This window comes from Dreissena polymorpha, chromosome 3 (assembly GCF_020536995.1).
Source record: "Dreissena polymorpha isolate Duluth1 chromosome 3, UMN_Dpol_1.0, whole genome shotgun sequence".
In the NCBI taxonomy this organism is placed as follows: Eukaryota; Metazoa; Mollusca; class Bivalvia; order Myida; family Dreissenidae; genus Dreissena; species Dreissena polymorpha.
In genome coordinates, this window is record NC_068357.1 from 55,377,264 (window position 1) to 55,398,388 (window position 21,125).

The 21,125-nt window shown below is 33.2% G+C and overlaps 1 protein-coding gene across 1 annotated transcript; it reads left to right on the forward strand.

The window, feature by feature from the left end:
* Nucleotides 1-9,467: 9,467 nt before the first annotated feature.
* On the forward strand, nucleotides 9,468-12,784 carry LOC127873406 (5-hydroxytryptamine receptor 6-like). Its single transcript, XM_052417254.1, has one exon. It carries the CDS (start codon nucleotides 10,021-10,023, stop codon nucleotides 11,215-11,217), a length of 1,197 nt encoding a protein of 398 aa, XP_052273214.1. The 5' UTR covers nucleotides 9,468-10,020; the 3' UTR covers nucleotides 11,218-12,784.
* The last annotated feature ends 8,341 nt before the right edge of the window (nucleotides 12,785-21,125 follow it).

The window sequence follows — 21,125 nt, forward strand, 5'->3', positions numbered from 1 at the left end:
AAACTTTCGGTACGTTTGCTTGAATGCTATCTGCAGAGGTGGTGCATCGACGTCATATCGAAGGAAAGTGTCAACTGGCTTGGAACATGAGCATGTTTATGAATCGATGACATAGCAACATCTACACGATATTCGTAAATACATTTGAATAATTTAAAACGAGAGATGCATACACAGTGCGCTTAACGTGAAAACACGCGGAGTGTTTCGTAATTCGTTAGGCATGTTTGTTTGTGGTAGGTCATTGTTTGATGTTTGCGTTTTTAATGACAGAAAAGTATACAATTTATCCCACAGAAGACCAATCAAGATCAATTATTATGCCATGAAATGATACTACCAAACTTTGCAACCCATACCAATTCATGTTAGAAACCCGGCGGAGCATTTATCGGCGAGTATATCCGTACGCAAAAATTAAATATGTTATAAAATGAAAAGCGTAACTATAGTCTGAGTAGATATTGTGTTCATTTGACACGTGCTGCTATCAACTATATATTCGCACGCTTCCAGAGTTGTGTTATAATATGTGTATTATGCTATCCAATGATAATTGATAATCATGAAAGTTCGATTATTACCACATTTATCTGTTTTCATAGCTCTGGTTTATTCTACTATAGAAAACGCTCATATAAACGTCTGATTTGTATTTTGTCATATTTTGACCCACATAAACATTTATGTGATGTTTTTCCAATGCAGCAAAGTATCATCGGTTGTTCGTACAAGTAATGTGCATGTCTGTTCAAATCAAAAGTCGTATTACAAATATATCCCATGACTTCGCATGACAATTGTGTGCATGCCATGTATGCACACATAATTAGGTTTTAGCAAATGCTAAAGCTGAACAATGCCCCCTTCATTTTTCATGTGACTGTAATTTTTTAACATTTGTCCAAGTAAATGTTGCACATTATGCATCCAAACACGTTCGCACGCTCAAAGTAGAATTTTAATGACAGTATTTATACGAATTAGATCTCGAATGTATTAACAATGGATTTATTAATTTACGGGAACACATCCGGACAATTTTGTCTTTAAGTATTTGCACTGAATAAAATATTTTCTGAAACTTAGTATAGAAAGGCATGTCCGTAGGTCGACATTTAATATTCATTTTAATCTTGATTATGTTATGACTTATATGCAAGAACTAATGCTAAAGTATATCATATTAAGTTATACAGTCTCAGACGTAAATTATGACTGGGCGGAAAACAAAATTATTTTAATGCCTAACAAACACTTACATATATACACCCTTTATTGTATTGCAAATCTTACGAATTAATAAAAAAACATTTGTAAAAATAGACAATTATTATATGTAGATCAGGTTGCTTCTTTTTCTTTGAATTGATTTAATTGCGTGCCAAATATCAGTCTACAACCAAAAACGTTCTTGAAATGTTTAGTTTTAGTCAGATGCAACTCGTCAGACTTAAGTAACACTTTGTTTGGGATACCATGTCGTTTGGGCTGAACGTATAACATTTCCCGTTTGGAGCAAACACAAAGTCTCATAGTCGACATTACTTCTTAATCTTGTTAGAATTATTGTCTAGCAATAGTACATTGACGCTTACATTGATCTGGGAAAAAAATATACATTATTTAGTGTCAGTTTTGGTGTGTGTAATCATTCGACATTTAGTCATATTTCTAGTGAACAAATGCAATCCATGCGTAAAAAGTCGTTAATCGAACATGTGCCTCAATGCATTCTCCACATGAGTGAACATTGGGGTTTTGCAATTCAAAAAGGTTATGATGATGTTTGTTTACATAGTATATAACAAGTATTTATGGGCATTTGCTTTATTAGCATAAGTGCCAACAAATATCAATAATAACTATATTTACTATAATACTATTGCATTATGAATATGATCTATTTGAACAAATGTTTTTAGGCATACAATAAACACATATTTTAAATATATAACCTGTTTACTGCAGTTTTGCGAATATCAAATCTTCAATAGACAATCAGCATAACGACATGCAGCCGTTGAATGATATAAAGATTGGCTGTACGTGCACATGATAAATATGAAAAATATGCAAGTTCAACCGGTAACAGGAAGTCATTGCGTGTTGGTCAGTTTTAGTCATTCCAGAGGAAGAATTCGATAAACAGACATGGTTTCATTGATTGCGGATTCCTTATGAATGTTAATTGTGTCGTTTATATATAATTATTTTTGAAGCGCACTTCGTGTTTTACATTGCTTGTGGAAGAGAAATGAAGAGAGCGACTTTCAACTAATTACATGGAATATCACTTATGAGGTCCTGTTAACAATTTTCCCAAGCCATAATAACTGCTTACGCTTATTGCACAATGTACGAACACCGTTCGTTCGTTTGATCATAATTAAAAAATGAATGCAGTTTTGCAAATAAAAGCCTAGTCAATGGATGCCACAAGAGGGAAGACGCCTGAAAATGAATGTGTGTTTTTATTCTGTTCAGTGAAGTACGTTTTAGGAATTGAAGAGTACAATGAATATATGAACTATTTAGTTTAAAACATATTTTTCTATATTATTCTAAGATAAAAAATAAGACAAAGTATTTCTTTTCATATTCACATTCAGAACAGGATTTATCATTTAAAAGTTGATATGACTTCCTTTATTGATGTGTTGCAATTGTTTAATACATAAAGGACAGGATCTTCTTTCGTATATGAATGGACTTGTACCGCAAAAATAGATTTAAAACACAAACGGCTTGTAATTAACAATTCCGATGTGATGACGCCAGTTTTGTTTTTTAGTCCTGTATTGTGCAGCTATCTGATCACTTTACCGATATTAAATAATCCCTGTTTTTATCTAAAACTATCCTGGTAATGAATTTTAAATAATATGTTTTCCATATCGTATTGCTATGCAATGGTAAGAAGCACGACACACACAGACATAATATCCTACTTTGTGTGTGTTTCCTTTATAATTAAACTAGGCGTTGTGATAACGTACCAGCTGTCGCCAACAGCATAACGAATTATCTGTGAAATTCTTGATATTAATACATTCATATAACATCTAAAGTATAACAGTGCGGGCGCTATTATCGTTTATTAACTTAGCAAACTATCTCCTTTATCCCCAGAACACAATACAGAAATCGATTCACGCCGCAAAGAACTGAAAGTACCCTTAGTATCCATGACATTACACAACTTTTCGAAGACCAAACTCATACAGGACAGTCAGTTCGTCATTATAACGGTCTAAATATAGCACTTATCTCTCCATTCACGGTGTTAATAACACAACGTACAATTAATTTAATCTTAAATAGATTTGACACAGATGTGGTCCTCGTCAAAACATGTATTTAAGCAATAACATATAAAACAATGCCTTCATAGTAGGTATGAAAATAAAAGGTGTGATAACAATATCAAAATTTCTAGAGGTGCAAGTACATGTTTTTTACGCGTCGAACTTTACCTCACTGTGTTTGACATGGTATTACATGTGCTTGTAACTCCCAAGCACATGTGATTTTCCAAGCACAGTTGCGATTTAAGCTATCACTGCAGTTTATTCCCAAAAAAGATAACGGTTTGAAGTTAGTAATTAAAAACTACTGTTATCATTATATTGACTACCAGTGGCATTTACATTTACCACAACTTCTAGAGCAAACATGGTCTTTGAGCACGGTGTTAAAGGGGTCTTTTCACAGATTTTGGCATGTTTTAAAGTGTGTCATTAAATGCTTTATATTAATAAAAGTACATTGTAAAAATTAAATTTTAAAAGCTCCAGTAAAAAATCAAAAATAAAATTTAAAAAAGGAAAAAAAGTAGCCCGCAGCAGGGCTCGAACCAGTGACCCCCGTAATCCTGAAGTAAAAACGCATTAGCCAACTGAGCTATCCTGCTAAGCATACATAACATGAGTATTTTATACATTATATAAGCAATCTTCATAGCTTCACAAATTTAAACGACAACAACAGAACTCTCCAAATTATTCAATCGTTTCGCGTTGCAACGCTTTATAATTTTAGGTTTTTAAATCGTCAAAAGATGCATATAATGGCTATATTGGACCATGGCAAATGTTAAGTAATACTGTTACCTAACAAATATCATAACTAAACCGAAAGTTTGCGAATCTGAAACAACTTTTCTTAATTTTGTCAATTTACCAAACCGTGAAAAGATCCCTTTAAGGGATTGTAGTTTAGTAATATATTGTTCTATATTCAATACGTTTAGACAGGCGAAACTGATTTGTGCAGTACAACACTAACTGCATTTGAATCATTAAGTGTGTTTGTGTAATGGATTTTCTATATAGATTTATTCTTGTTAATGTACATTAAACTGTGAAATGGAGCAAAATCTTCATGATGATTGTTGTCTTATTATTATACTATATGAATTATTTAATCATATTAAAATGTGTGCTTTAACGAACTTAATATTCTTCGATCTAATATTCAGCACCTACCAAAACGATGTACGTTGAGAAATAATGACATAAAATGTACAATGGGTATATCCACAAGAATTAAAAAATGTAAATCTTAAATTGATGGTTCTAAGCGTAAAGGTTTTTAATATGTTATAGATAAGCACACAGTGAATACGTTATATTCATAGAGATAGAATGATTTATTTCAACATAAAATGCATTGATTTACATGGCAGCATGTTATATACACACAATAAATAATAAAAACAACCTGTATGTATAAATTAAACTATGCCAATCAAAATTATACATTAAGGATTGCACAATAAAGGATTTGCAATTAAACCCTTATTTTCATTGTGGTCCTTTAGATATAATATTGTATGACATAGGAGACAACGTTTTATATCACTGTATATAATAATATCACAGTATATAATAATATCACAGTATATAATAATGAAAGACATATGACATATCTAAGTTACACTTACTTTTGCATAGAATATATTCAGATACGCTATTGAAATTGTTTGTTTATAATCCAAAACCGAATGGCCCATTCATACATGATTAACTGCTATGAAACCTGAACGTTTGATTTATTTGATGGACGATGTTCTTATGCAGATATGCACCACCGAGGGTTTGTACGAAAAACATTTGCATTTTCGTTACGCTCCAATCTCGCCATACAAATATTTATTATGACAACCTAGGATAAATAGTTGCAAGCAATGTATGCATGGATAACTAGGTGTTATATCATGATCAAAATGCATGCATATAAATCTCACACTTCTCAAGCGGCGTTCATGTATTAATCTTATATGATATTCTCAATAACTGTAACGATATCATTAACATGTATACACTCACCGAAAAACTGTAGGCATCCTTTCTTAATAACCGTCTTTCTGATAATATGACTTTTATATTGGAGGTATTATTAATTATTATTGGAGATGAACATTCTTGCGTTGACATATTTTATGAAAAGATACAAACACTAGTTCTGCTTTCATTTTTTGAACGAAAGACTGACAATTACTATTGTGTGTAATACCTTGTGTTGAAAACTAATATTAATTAATAATAATTACAAGCTGTGCTTGTTCGTTATGAGAACCGATTTATCTTAAATAAATTACATGTTTTAGCTTACAATTATCCTATATTAGAATTCGTCCTGTGACATATATTAAATGATACCGCAGAACAATGCACTGGTCGAATTTTTGAAAGTACAATTTTATTGATGCGTTTGAAAGGTGTTGATGTTCATCTACTAATATCTTATGTACCAACAGACAATAAGCGTAATACATCAAATCTGCATAAGTCAGTGCTTCCAGTGAACACACAATCATCTCCAAAACACGCGATTACGTTTCTATGAATTAGTCGAAATGGATGTCCACATACAGATCTACGAGGGTTCAATAACGAGTACCAGTTTTTGAATTGACGCTTTACAAACGCATTACATACGCTAGAATGACGACATCGTTTTAAACTTCATTTGTGGATGTTTTTTGATGCAATATGTCATACAAAGCAGGTACAATAAGAGCGGAACAGACAATGATAACTTCGAATGTGTTAAGTTTTGTTGAATATAGCATTGACAACCAAATCTTAAAATGAATTTTAATATTACTAGTTGCGACATTGTTATTTTATCTTCGCATATAAATATGTTCATTTTCAATTGACAAAATAAAAATACCAAATATATTTAAAACAAAAGATACATATTTTAACAGATTATGTATATCTACAGAAAGAATTACACATCACGATTGCGATTCCAAGTCGAATACGTTTTCCGTTGCGCTTTTTGTTTTTGGTTCGTTTCATGTGCTGTTTGTCTTGCATTATTTATTAAATTTACACGCGTACGACGCACATTGTTATAAAAGGAAAAGTGAAGCGCTTTCGGAATTTAACAAGTTTAATGCCAATACATAAAAACAAATAAGAACCGACAAAATGGTTCAAATGATTACCAAAAAACTTAGGAAAAGTCAAGAGTGCATTCTTTGCAAATGTCATCAAATTTAATGACTTAAAACTTTACTTCATCAGTTGACTTTCATTACATGACATTCTCGTCAGTACAATTTAGACTGAATAATAAGTTTTAGTTTAAACGCCTTTCAATTCCTCATTTATCAAATACAATCTTAAATAATTTAGGATCATTAAAGGCTTAACACATGTTAACCCGTGTGTTGCTTTAATGCGAATCGAGAAACCAAATATGAATGTTACCTCGCACGCGTGTGATACATTGTCATTCGGAAGGTACCATATGCAAGCCATCAGGATACATCTTAATTGTCATTAAATACAATGTTTGATTATAAATTGTATGCACTACCATAGAGAGCGTGATACCTTGATAGATCGCCCTGTATATTGCTGTATTAAAGGTTTATATAAGAAGTTAACAAACATCTAAACAACAGTTATTGTCAATATGCCGGTTAACAACGCTCATGAGAAAATTATTCGAGTCCCACAAGTTATGAAACAACGTTTGAAATTAAAATAAGAACAACATTAAACATGGTATGCACAGTTTCTGGGAGTTATTTGTGCATTGTACATTTCGTAGTTGGACATGATTGTTTTTTTTTTCTGTTTGAAGAACACGGGAGACATGTTACAACATGCTGTTTTATTACTTGGTCACTAACATGCCATTCTGTTTGTTTTATCTGCATCTGTATAACGTTTCATGCACCGCCTATTATAAATGCGTGCTATGTGTTAAAGGTATTTAAACACTAAGAATACGAAAGGCGCCCATAGTTTCTTTGAACAAACTCTGTAGACACGTATTAACTTCAACGCGTGAAAATCCTGTGTAATTGCTTTTACTCTCAAGTACAATCATAATTTTAATGTTTCATCATTGCTATTTATGGCATGGTGCGTTCAAATATCAGCGATTAATATAATGTGTAGTTGTTGGACTTTTGAAGTTTAAACACAAATGTAGGACTATTCATCAAGATTTAAAAGCAATTGAATATTTAATATTCATTCGGCTCCATCAAGAACAAACAAAATAATATATGACAGCAAGACTTAAATGTCAACGCTTGTCTTCATACGCGAAAGTTAAGATGTTCTCGTATGTTCGCCAAAGTAATTCAACCGACCAAGCATGAGTTGTTTTCTATGTAAGATATTTCTATAAGAACTGTATATAAACTTATCACAAAAATGGTGGGAGCAAAACTTAGCAAAACATTCAAATGCATCAGCTTCACATGGCGCCAATATGGGAGATGAGGTCTAGATCAGCTTCACATGGCGCCAATATGGGAGATGAGGTCTAGATCAGCTTCACATGGCGCCAATATGGGAGATGAGGTCTAGATCAGCTTCACATGGCGCCAATATGGGAGATGAGGTCTAGATCAGCTTCACATGGCGCCAATATGGGAGATGAGGTCTAGATCAGCTTCACATGGCGCCAATATGGGAGATGAGGTCTAGATCATGGCTGTTATACATGTACATGCAGATTAGAGGTGGAAAGTGGAAGAACTTGTTAACTTCTGATAAGTTAATATTCTACAAAGGTAGGTCGTGATGGACACGCAAAATTTGCTACATGAGAAAAGGCGAAACAGTAAGCGACAAACTTAGGTTCGTTAAACATGACCCTTTTGCAAAGGGTTACATGGCATGGGCTGGTGTCTCGCAACGAAGAAAAACATAGAAATGCTTTAGAAATAAGGTATGAAAGCCGTTTCTTCGAAATGCCGTTCCTAAACTTCTTTCTAAAGGTCGTAAGTCGACGCTGTCCATCAGATCTGCGCCGTCAAGCGACACATCAAAACAATTCCTTCAGTTTTTTAAGAAGGAGACAATAATCTTTATTGACCGTGACGAATGGTTAACGAACTCCCTGGATGCTGTTCCAATATACATTGGTTTAACTCAAACCCTGAAACGCCATCTACAGCAGCGAAACGTAGATTATGTTATTTAACAAACATCCCTAACGGACAAGAGAAGAAACCGTTGCGATTCTTATTTTGCGTTATTTATTTTGAAGAATTATAATCTCGGTGCATCTCGTATGTAAAACATTTAACAAGATTTCTGCAGAAGTAATTTCATTTTCATAGCAAATGACACAATCCACAAACTGAAACGTAAAAAAAATCTTTTTTATAACTTTGAACGTGAGGCCTTTTATTTTGGATAACCATGCAGGGTATTTCATTTCATCTACGAGCATTATTATATTTATTGATATGATATGTGGTTCACCTGTAGTATACTATACCGATGCAAATGGATATCCGCGATCGTCGAGAATGCATCTGCAATTTAGCATCTTAAATGCCAAATGTAGAGTATACAACGTGACAAATGCATTTGTAAGACAAGACTTTGGTATAAGGAATACTATTTTAGCAATGGCATTTAAATATTATTTGTATTCTCTAAATGTTTCGGAAAGTAATATTTAAAGTAGCATACGCATGCTGTCACTTTTCAATGGTTAATAACAATTCAAATCAATGGCATACCTCTTGTAAAGAGAGCACAACAAAATTGTTTTGCATTTGTAGATAAACGTTTGTATCGCAAAGACCACGTCCTTCCTGCCACACGAACTTGTAAATAGCGGTTTCATTCCGCGCTCGAGATTCATTTTATGACCGATGTTAATGTCGTCCATAACACCAGAGTAATTATCACCCTGGAGGAATACATTAAGAGTAAACCAAATAAATGTCTTTCAAAGAAAGACCCGGGGAACGGAGACCACTGAAAATAGCCTCATACTACCTAAACGACGACAATAAAATAGGTGTTTACAACATCCCCGGTATTCAATTCGATCTCACTGAGCCCATAATAAGAAATACCAGACGTTTTAAGAACAACAGTATTGGAATGCCAACGCGGGCAACGATTGGCATCGCGAGTGAGTTCGTCGTATGTAGTAGTTATGTTTTGCTGTTTATTGTCACTTTGTGCAGCAACGTGGGCAAAATAGGAAGTTCGTTGCGGTGATGTTATGTGATATGTAATAGAACCTGATACTATTGGCTTTAAGCAATTGCGTTTAAATTACGTGAATGAGTTGCAGCATATATATTAAAACAGAATTTATTAGTATCGTGGTGTTGGTGGATACATTCAATTATGTTTAAATTAGTGTATACACCTTCACATATCCTGCAGTTGAAACCGAATTGAATATCGGAATTGAACGATATTGATAGCCCTTACAGTAAAATGTAAAAATGAAATAAAAGTTTCTTGATAGAAGAACATATACTGTGGAATATACAGAATTTAAAAAGCCTATCACACATTGTTTACGACACAACGAGATCAGAAACGTGTATCATACTTGACGGATTATATCGAGAGTTATAAAAAACGGAATAATTTGTATTCGACGTCATCATCGTAATTTTAATATTGTTAATAACGAACATACACTCAATTTAAATGCTGGACACGTGACTTTCAGTGAATGTGTTAGTGATATACACTTTGTACGGAAAATGTCGTATACAGTGTCGTGAATATGTCGCAGTCAAGTTATACTCCAAGCAATATTACTGGAACTGAGTTTTTGGAAAATAGTGGTTCAACATTAAGTATGAAAAGCGCTTGCTTATTGGGAGGAAATGAGACGATAATTGCTAATTGCCAATACGAGCGTACCCAGACAAACGAGATTAGCGTGGATACAGGAAATATTGTTTTGGGAGTGTTCTTGTTTTTCATCGCCTTCATGACAATTATGGGTAATATACTGGTATTTTTCGCCGTGATATTTAATCGGAAACTTCGGACCGTGTCCAATTTGTTCATAACGTCGTTAAGTATGGCGGATCTGCTGTTAGCTACAGTCGTCATGATTCCCGCAACTTTGAATGAAATATTCCAACGATGGATTATGCTTCATTCTTTTTGTGTGGTGTGGGCCGGATTTGACGTCATGCTCTGCAGTGCTTCTGTCCTTAACGTGTGCCTCATTAGCCTGGATCGTTACATTGCTGTCATGTCGCCCCTTCGATACAAGGTTATTGTAACTTATCGCCGGGCTCTCGGAATGATATTCGCAGCTTGGATTATAGCTATTTGTGCGTCTTTCATCCCTCTAGGGACAGGAATACATAATCCAGACCTTCCGTCTTTAACTAATCTTACATTACTTGCTGCCACTCCACAATGTCTTTTTATCCCAAGTTTGACATTTGTGTTAATTGCATCCACGGTTACAATTCTTCTGCCGATAATCGTTGCGTTCGTGCTTTATTATCGTGTGTCAAAGGAAGCCAAACGACAGGCATGTTTTGTGGGCATTCTAATAACCCCGAGCAACATGCTGTTGGGTACAAAGGTTGCGAATAAACACATCCGGGAACCATTCACACGGAAGGCAACGGTAACCCTGGGGATTATTGTTGGAGCATACGTCGTGACATGGGCACCATTCTTAATAACAAACATTCTGGACGCTTGTTGCAGATGTGTACCTGTAAAAGTATTCGGCTCTTTTGTGTGGCTCGGTTATTGTAATAGTTTTATTAATCCTATCATCTATCCATTGTTCATGCGAGACTTTCGGAAAGTATACTCCACAGCATTTTTTGGCCTGTGCCCTTGTCTTACGTTCTTACAGAAATTCAAACGCGACAAAGTTTTTTACCGCACTTCTGTGGATTTTCAGGTTTCTAATCGCTCGCCCATGCCCTTATGTGAAGACAAGATGTAATATATGAATGAGTCATAAATCAGCGCCATACACTCTTCATTTGTATAGCTGTGTTCACGCGGACACTCTCTGCTTTGTTCCTACTGTAAATGTATGAATACATTGCAATGTATGCATATTTAAGTACCATATTCTATTTATAATTCATACTATTGTTGCAATCAATAAGGGAAAACAACTGAAAAAGACACACATAGATCTTGTTGATAAGTTTTTCACATATACTTTAATTATATATCATGAGCAGCAAGACTAATAGGCGCTTTTATTGTTTCTACTGATATATTTTCTTCAAGGTCCCAAGAAAAGTGCAAACACTCAAATTGGCAATAAACATAAAAGATAGCAATTAAAACCTTATAATTCTTGAATATTATTTATATTACATTCAAAATGAAAGTGGTTTAAGTTGTGAAATCCCTTTAATATATAAACACTTTCCCCTAGTAAAGTCCCAGTTCTCCATTGGCATATATGTATAAGTTCATGGAAAAAGTCATTAAAATTCTCGACAAACTTTTAAATTATTTATATCTTGATGCCGTGATTCGTGTTTCGACTTAAAACCATCTTGTACATTATGGCATGTATGAATGTGTTATTTTTTTCGTGAATATTGTATCGTATATCTGTAACAAGACGTTATCACTGTTTGTTGCTTTCTTTTCATTTGCTTTTAAACATTAAAACACAAATAGCATGGATCATAACATACATACAAGTTATTTTCATTCTGAATCTGTAGTATTCATTGCTATTTAGAAACGATTAATGTTTTGCAAAAATAACGGTAACAATACTAGATAACAATGTTTAAAATATAAATTACAATTATTATTCTGTTCCGGTATTCGAACCAAACCTGTTCGTTTAAAAGCCGATATGCTTCCTTGTCAAAGCACTTGGCTGATGCAACGGACAAATTATTTAGCAGGTAAAATGCATGCCACCAAATGCTGATCAATGAACGTGACCATGGGGCGAATACATGAAATTCAGTGCGTAAAAATATAAAGATAAAACAATCAACCATCGTGTAAGTGACAGTTGAGTATAATCGACTATATAGCTAGTTATAAAGAATGAGTTTTATTTACAAGTGAAGCGGTTTTCACAATACTACGCGTTTCATGACAATAATTATGTTCTTCTAGCCTTATTATACTATGATAAATGATATCAATGTCGGCTATGAAGTTTTGTGTACAGCTTTAAAGAAGTGATAAATAAAAAAAAAAGACATTCTAATAGGTTCCAGCACACTCGTAAGTTTGCGAGGTTTATGTTATTTACTTTGTTAAAACGATTTTTATAGGGTTTGTCTTAATATTCTTAGCTGTTGATTTTCTTATTTGTTTATGACGTAAACCAAAAGCTGTGATGCTTAATTGCCCACAATAACAGGATAGCTACATGCAAAACTCTTGCCCGTGATTAAGATTTTTGAACCGGAGATATAACAAGAAATGTCACCAAACAATGCAAATATAACAATTCCAATGTCATTCGTTTTTTGCAAGATATCGGCTTATCCCGTTTCTTGCTGCACCTTATTACTTACAGTATGTTTTCAATACGATTTTCTAAATCGATATTGAGGTTGTTAATTTATTTTCATATTGAAACATATGATGTGATATTTTGTTGTTGTCATATGTTATATTCTCTTGTATAATCATAGATGTATAATGCTCTGAAACAATAGTTAGTTGTTCAAACAGATATAATGTTTTTCCTCTTTATTTTTGTACGACTTAACTCGGACCTGCATGTTTTCTTAAACATATGTGATATATATCACTTAATAACGTCGGGCACTGGCACTTCGAAATATGAATTGTGAACGTTGAATCTTCAAAGAGCAAACATTATATATATTAGAACAACGGACGCATTAACACCAATACTTCTAAATATCATTCCACGACATTATGGAAGTATGCGCGATACATTTTTTGAATACCATATGGGGTCATCCTTAAAGTTTAACTCAAAACATTAATACAACTCTGGACTAAATGAAATTGCACTTTTTACCACAACACTTATTTTCGTTAATGTCTTTAATAAAAGATAAATTAACTTTCAAGTTGGAATATTGCAGTCTGAGAATATGTTTGTTTAAATAATTTATTACGTACGCAGTGCAATTTGTGCACAGAAGTGATTTCAATTCGTATATGACTCTTTAATTAAAAAAATCTGATATTAAAAAGTATTTACATATTCGATGAAAAAGCATGTTTATGAAATAAAACAAACACATAATGTTCATTCGTGAAATAAAACTAGTATTGCAATACCATTTCGTAACGCATGTTAACACGCGTATGACTCACAAATACAGTCAAGCATATAGTATGTTTGCTGTACCATCACGATTACCCAATCCGCATGTTATAAAACATTTTATTACTAGTTGCAAATGGGTGAAAATACTTAACTTCGCCATGTATTATTGTTCCTCAGTGAGATAACTGCATAAACTCTCAGAGCAGTGAGACTGAACAAACAATAACGGATACTATTTAAGTAAATATTAACCAATTTATACCTAGTGGACTCTCCCATCCTTCTAAATTGGATCAATTTATTTCCAAAATTAGGGATGTCTTGTATATGTATTAATATATTTAGAATATTTCTTATAAAAAATTCCTTGAAGCAAACAGCGCAGACCCAGATGAGACGCCGCATCATGCGGCGTCTCATTCAGGTCTACGCTGTTTGCCAAGGCCGTTTTTCTAGACGCTAGGCATAAATGGGTTTAATAACTGCTCAGTCATTTTAACTTAAAGGTAGATATTTTAGAATGTGTAATTTGGTGACTTCTTTTATGTAAGCGTGATTTTGCTCGAGTGAAGATTATTTATCAAATCAAGGATAAATTCATATTTGATTTCTGGAAGGCATTAATATATGATGCGTTCAAAATCTCGAGGAAATCCGTTGACATAAATTCAGAATATTGGAAATCACTTATGTGCACAAATTGCACTGCGTACGTAATGGATAAATTATTTAAACAAATATATTCTCAGACTGCAATATTCCATGAGGTTGCTTCAGAAGTTTAAGAGTAATATGCTACTAACACATGGATAGTAAAATGATAATTCCTTCTTGGTAATAGAACAGTTACAAATGGCTACATTATTGTTCGGATTTTAATCGTACACATATCGTTTAAGTACATATTTTTAAGTTGGATAGGAAGTGAATTAATAATATTTTCTGATACGAAAACCACAAAACACACATTGTCCCAAAAATAACGACTTTTCTAGTGCCGTTACCTAATGACTTTGAAAAGCTCTTAACGCATTTGTTATTAGCGCTAGACACATTACATCTTGATTAATGATCATTACAAATCCTTATTGAAGGTATTCTTTCTTGAAATACGTACAGCACGTGTCTGTTTTATTTTTTATTTTCAAGACTCGTAAGCTGTGCTACGATTGAGTATGTTTCTCGGTTTCAAGTAGGTGTTATTAAAACAAACATACAGTTTTAACTTGATTATTTATTAGGTATTACATAACTCTCCTGGTTAAAAATGTTATTACATAATTCAATAGAGTTTTTACAGAAATATCTAAATGAGGAATTATGGTGAGTGTTCGTAGTTTTTTATCATTGTAGATTATCGTGAAACTAAGATGGTTTTACTACTGAATATATTCCCATGAAATAAAGCAAATATCTATATAGTGTATGAGCCTACAGTGTGTTCCACAATAGTTGTTTGAATATTGTTTTTTTACTCTTAACTTACACAATATGCAAATAAAAATGACATTGATTGGCGGGCATATTAAATGATATTCAAATTAAAATAATCCCACATTGTGTGTCAGTATGAGCATAGTAATATCCGACACACGTGATATAAAGTAAGCACGTAGTTGAACCTAGGGATTATACGAGCTGCGAACAAAAAATATTCAATAATTCAGTGTACTTGATACTGTCTCAATTAGTTTTCTTACGACACCCAATAGTCTCAACAAAGTCTTTTGAATCGATAAATTACTTTGATATAAATCGATTTCAATTTGTTCTACACTCGATATAGTCTATGGAAATGAATAATTGCATTTAATTGCATTTCAACTTATGAGGCATAATTTAAGTATATTCTTCTATGTCTTACAATAACTTTATGCGACGGAAAAGCACATGAGAGGATAATTTCTAGTCTAGTCAGCAAATGCTGTTTGATAAATATAGACATCATCTACAGACCTACATATATTGGTCGCTTTAAATAACAGGTCCCATATTTAGCTGCATTAAACACACAGAAGCCTAATGTAAAGGTCGCCATGATCAGCGGCTTGTATTTTCGGTTGAGAGATGTAAAGACCAGTCCATATGTGTCGCGTTCCGAGAAAAAAGGGCATTATGCATGTGCGTTAAGTGTCGTCCGCGATTAGTCTGTGCAGTCCGAACAAGCTAATCAGGGACAACACTTTCCGCTTTTATGGCATTTTTCGTTCAAAGGAAGTCTCTTCTACATGAAAATCAAGTTCTTCTGGCTTTTTCTGATTAAAGAATGACGTTTTCTTACACAAGATATGATAAAAAACAGCTCGTTAAAGGCTCAAAACATATAGGAAACGTTTGGTCTTGAAACATGTACAAATGTTGAATCGCATTCCTGTTATGTCTAAAATACACATCATGTAAACTAAGCTGAGATAGTTTACAAACAACGATGTAAATGTCACCTTAAAATATCATTCACTTAACGCTCGATATTATTTGTGTCTGTTTAATCTTGGCGCAGACATTCAAAGTATGTGCCAATTGTTGGCAGAATGATAACACATTATAGTAAAATAGTTGTAGCACATACTATTTGAGCAAGTAATTTTTAAGGTCAAGGTTGTTCTTAAACGATTTTGGGTCAAATGAAATACATAAACACGGTTCAAAATTATAATTATTTTATGTCAAAGAACAGCCTGCTTCGACGTTGAAGACATAAAATTCAATTTATGCAGAGATTCGAGCAAATAACGTGTTACTTCCTTTACAAAGAGGTATATATACAAAAACCGCGTATCGGCTACTGCTATGTTCCTGTAATATTGTTGTGACAAGAATTAATGTCGAACGTTTTTATTCAGATGTATCAGATATTTATCACTTAACAAAACATTAACGCGTTGTTTGAACGTTATTAACGTTATAAACGTTTCAACATTAAACTTTTGCTTATCATTATATTATTTTTAAGAAAATGTACTTTTCAAAAGTCCTCCATATTGCCTCTGAATGGAGTACGCTTTATATATTGGGGATAATTGCATAAATAATGTGCTCACCTTCAATATGGATTAATAATATGATAACACAAATATAATATAAGAAAAAACAGATCAGAAGCAGGAATTTGACAATAATTGTAAGAAGTGATTTGGAAGATGTTCCGTACAAAATTAGTTTTGTATTCAAAGATTACGTAGAACAATTTGGACTTAAAACGTTTGAGCTGTATAAGGAATGTGAAGTTAGATAGTGTTGGATACAACGGCCCGATGATATTATATTTTCGTACATGAAGGTAGTTCGTGATTTTTTAGAATGATATACATTTAAAAAAGATAATCACACACGTTTACAGCAGACCAATATACAATCAGGGTATATGATTTTTTTTGATATGATCGCAAATAATCTTCATAACATATATACCTAAACTTTCAAAATGTCCTCCAGTAATTCGACAGTAAAATAGTATTAGGTAATAGCGTGGCTTATTCAGCTTACATTCAATATTGCATATGGGTATCATACTATTATACAGCCGTTGCTGACATGAATACATAGTATAAATACAGTTCATTTTCAATATAAATCTGTCGAATTGGACAGAACAATATGCTTCGATAACCAGCGGATGGTTCACATATCGAACACACGTTTTATTTTAACTATATTTAAAATTGCCCATATGTCTGTGTTAACAAACCGTTAACTGCTCATTACACTTGATACTATGCGCATTAAAACACACACCCTGTAATGTGGTTTAAACTCGTTCCAGATGTCAAAGTTCATTAAATTCTTATGAAGACTCCTGTAGACAGTATAGGGTGTTTACTCGTAAAGAAAGTCATATTTTTTGGTAATAACTAAGTATGACCCATATACAAGTTAATGCTTTTAATATTATGCTTGATAAGTATCGTCTTTCAAATGTTGGTGTGTGTTACCACAGTCTTGAATCCAAACTGGAACTCTATAACCAAGACTATAACAATGTCAATGATCAAGAATGTTAAATTTTATGAACCGTATGAAGAAGAATAAAATCATTCATCCATGACGATTGGCTACTTTAGCACGTTGGGTAGATGTGGTTCCATATTTTTGCACGTGGAAATGTTGAATCGCGATTTAATTCTAGTTTTTTTTTTTCAATTTAATTATTTTAGGTGGGTTCTTATACAATGAAAACATAAAATTAATTTACAAAACAATATAGCTCGTATGAATATTCAGGAGCGCAATCGCGCACTTTGCATTTTACAGGCTACCTTCCCCACTTTTTTAAGCGTCCGATCGTCACGGGTGAATGATTTTATCGTTAGCTTGCACATAATGTAGTTAAATGATCACATGTGCAATTTTTAAATAAAAATATTTACTCATTACTGAGATATGTAGGTTTTAAAAGTGTTGCATTAGAAAAGTGTAGCAAAAGGCGATATACATGTTATTTCAATTTAATTTTAATTTCATAATTCAAGGTATGTTTTTACACGAAAAAAACATAACATTAGTTAAAGACAAGAAAAGAAAAGACAACACAATGCCCCCTATTGTGCCGCTTTGAAGCCATAAATTTGACCTTTGACCTTGAAGGATGACCTTGACCTTGACATTTCACCACTCAAAATGTGCAGCTCAATGAGATACACATGCATGCCAAATATAAAAAGTTGCTATCTTCAATATTGCAAAAGTTATGACCAAGGTTGAATGTCCCAAATGCATGCCAAATATCAAGTTGCAAAAGTTATCAAACTTTAACCAAGGTTAACGTTTTGGGACACACACAATGAAAGAATGACTGACAGACAGGCCAAAAACAATATACCCCCGATCTTTCGATCCAGGGGCATAAAATACAATATGGCTCGTATGAATATTCAGGAGCGAAATGGCACAATCGGTATGTTGCAAGCCGGTCAATTATTAAGATGTGTAAGTTTATGCGTTTTACTTTTCACATTGTTATTATCTAACGCTGTACAAGGTTTCGAATTTGATTTTTGAAATGACGGTTTTGATTTGGTAAGTTATATATATTTGTTTTTAAATTTCAATTAAATTTTCAGGAATTATCAGATATATGTTGATATATTCTTGGTCCAAATTTCAACACAAGCCGTTCAAAAATAAAGGGAGCTATATTGATATGATTAAGTGATGCGTTAGAAAAGTCTCCAAGTGTATAAACCTATTTACATTAATGCTGATGTGTAGAATTAGTGTATGTTGTCCAAAGGTATGCCTATGAAAAAATGATTAAAAAACAAAACGTCAGTATATCTGTCAAGTTGATAATCCTTTAAGCTTTAAATAAATGGTATTGACAACGTTTTAATACATTTTAACATATGCAAACAACTCGTAAAGTATGAAATCCACAGTTACAGTTCTTCTGCACTGCATATTTCTTTAGTGCGGTATTTCTATAATTGTTGATTCCTCGTTTATTTAATTTTTTAATATGCTCCCGATCTTTCGATCTTAATACTTAGCTATATCAATCTAAGGAACAATTGCCCAACCCTCAACAAACAGACACCCACTTTGAATCAATGCTTTTCGACGTACAGAAACATTCATATAATCGGCTCATATATAATAGGAATTAATGTTAAGATCAAGTTTCATCATGATTGGGCCAACAATGTTACTAATAGAGTGTTTACAAGTTTTGACTATAGCCCTTTAGGAAGACACCCCCCATTCATATGGCGACCTATTGTTTTTCCAATGGACGTCAAGCATTGTTCGAACTCTAACAAGATATCAGTACCACGAATGTTTAGCAGATTGCATTATGATAAAGGTAACACGAGAGTCAACTTGTTGAAAAATACGCCCGTTTAAAATTCTGGCTAACAATTATGTGTGAAGGATATATGAATGTATCGCAAACATTATCGCACCGAACATAACGAACATAATGGAGACATCAAGAAAAACAACAATGCCGTGAAACCAGATATTCAAGGAATAATATGTTGATGTTATTAAATGTATTGCGAATCACAGGAAATGCTTTCAAGTAAACAAACCACATACAATATGTTTAAGCTACACCTCAAAGCAACTCAAGTTAATAAGAAGAGTATGTTTTTGATTTCAACAACAGTGTCGGCGACCATAATCGGATTTGCCAATATGTTATCCCACGCTCTGCCTTTATGTATGATGGTAATGCAAAATCTCTAAGTGCACAACTTTATTTAAACATTTTTCCTTGTTTTTGCAACAGTTACAATGGCATTAATCTTTTCTGACATAAAATGCATTCCGAAGCGAGGTCGGCATGTAGGTATCTACATTTACGATTTAGTTGAAATACCTTTTTCCAAATTAAAGCTATTGGAAGGAAACTAGGTTTTAATTTTAAGTCACGGTGACCATAACATTGATCAGACCTACTCAAATTAAATTCGTTTGCGTTATACAGTCGAAAGCGTTGTAAATAAGAAATTGTTTATCGGCAATTTTGAGTCCTGAGCTCCATTTCGATCAGACGATTTATCGTTGGATAAATAGCATAAGGTGAAGGACGTTTTGCAACCGCCAGCAATGAACCGGATCATTGTACATGCTTGACATGAACATTCGAACATAACGATTTTATAAGTGTTTGGTGTGAAAAAAAGACAAATCTGTGTTGTAAGTTGATAAACTCGTATTTGTTTATTGTACTAATGCGGATTATGTTCGGTAGCTGGCGTATTTCGATAGTTTTACTCTTTATGGTTTAAAAATGTTGATGTGGATGATTTTCCTGTGTCAAGAGATACCTATGTTGTATATAAATATTTTATCATATTTTTTATTGTTTTATTTTTTTGTGTGGTAAAAATGACTTGGCCACGCGCCCAATACCTGTGGTTTGAAGTGTATACCTGTAATAGTTCCATATATGTTCTTGTTAATCTGATGTCGACATGGCCTAATGGATAACCAGAAATAAATTAAGCCCCTCACAACTGTGTTGTGCACGGACATAACGACACACCATTGAGTGAATGATATTTGATTAAATGACAATCTTAATACAACCTGCCAATTTCATACATACGATAATCATCGAACTACTATACAATTTGAAAGGTTCGAAAACAAGTCAAAATGTTAACTATTTACAAATATTGGTGAAATCTAGAGCTCGGTGAATATAAATAAAAGAGCATCAATGTCATTTATTTATTCATACACGCATAGCATGCCAAGTGAGCTATGAATCGGGCTCACAGGACTTGAAAAAAGAATATAAATTGTGCATGTCGCTTCTTTTGTTTTGAGAATTCAAATTCGTAATGATTTAAAAATCCAGCTAATACTTTGATCTTCTTACTGCTCGTGATCAATATAAATAAATCACAATTCATTATCCCATAGTCATCTATCTTTTAGAAAGCTGTGGTTTTGTGGCAGACGTATCCAAAAGTATTGATACAAAATCAGAATTCATTGAGGACACAGAGTTATCATTGGAGTAAACGTGTTGTATCTATACTTTTTACAATCAGTGTTATTATTTTTGTTGCATAATGATTTAGTTACTTCTACATTAGATACCATTATCGTATTATTGCGATATATATTTCATGGATGAATGTAATTTGCTATTTTCATGTAAATTG

What these genes read in the sequence shown, in the direction of transcription:
- LOC127873406 (XM_052417254.1), top strand. Translation starts at nt 10,021, where the DNA reads ATGTCGCAGTCAAGTTATACTCCAAGCAATATTACTGGAACTGAGTTT.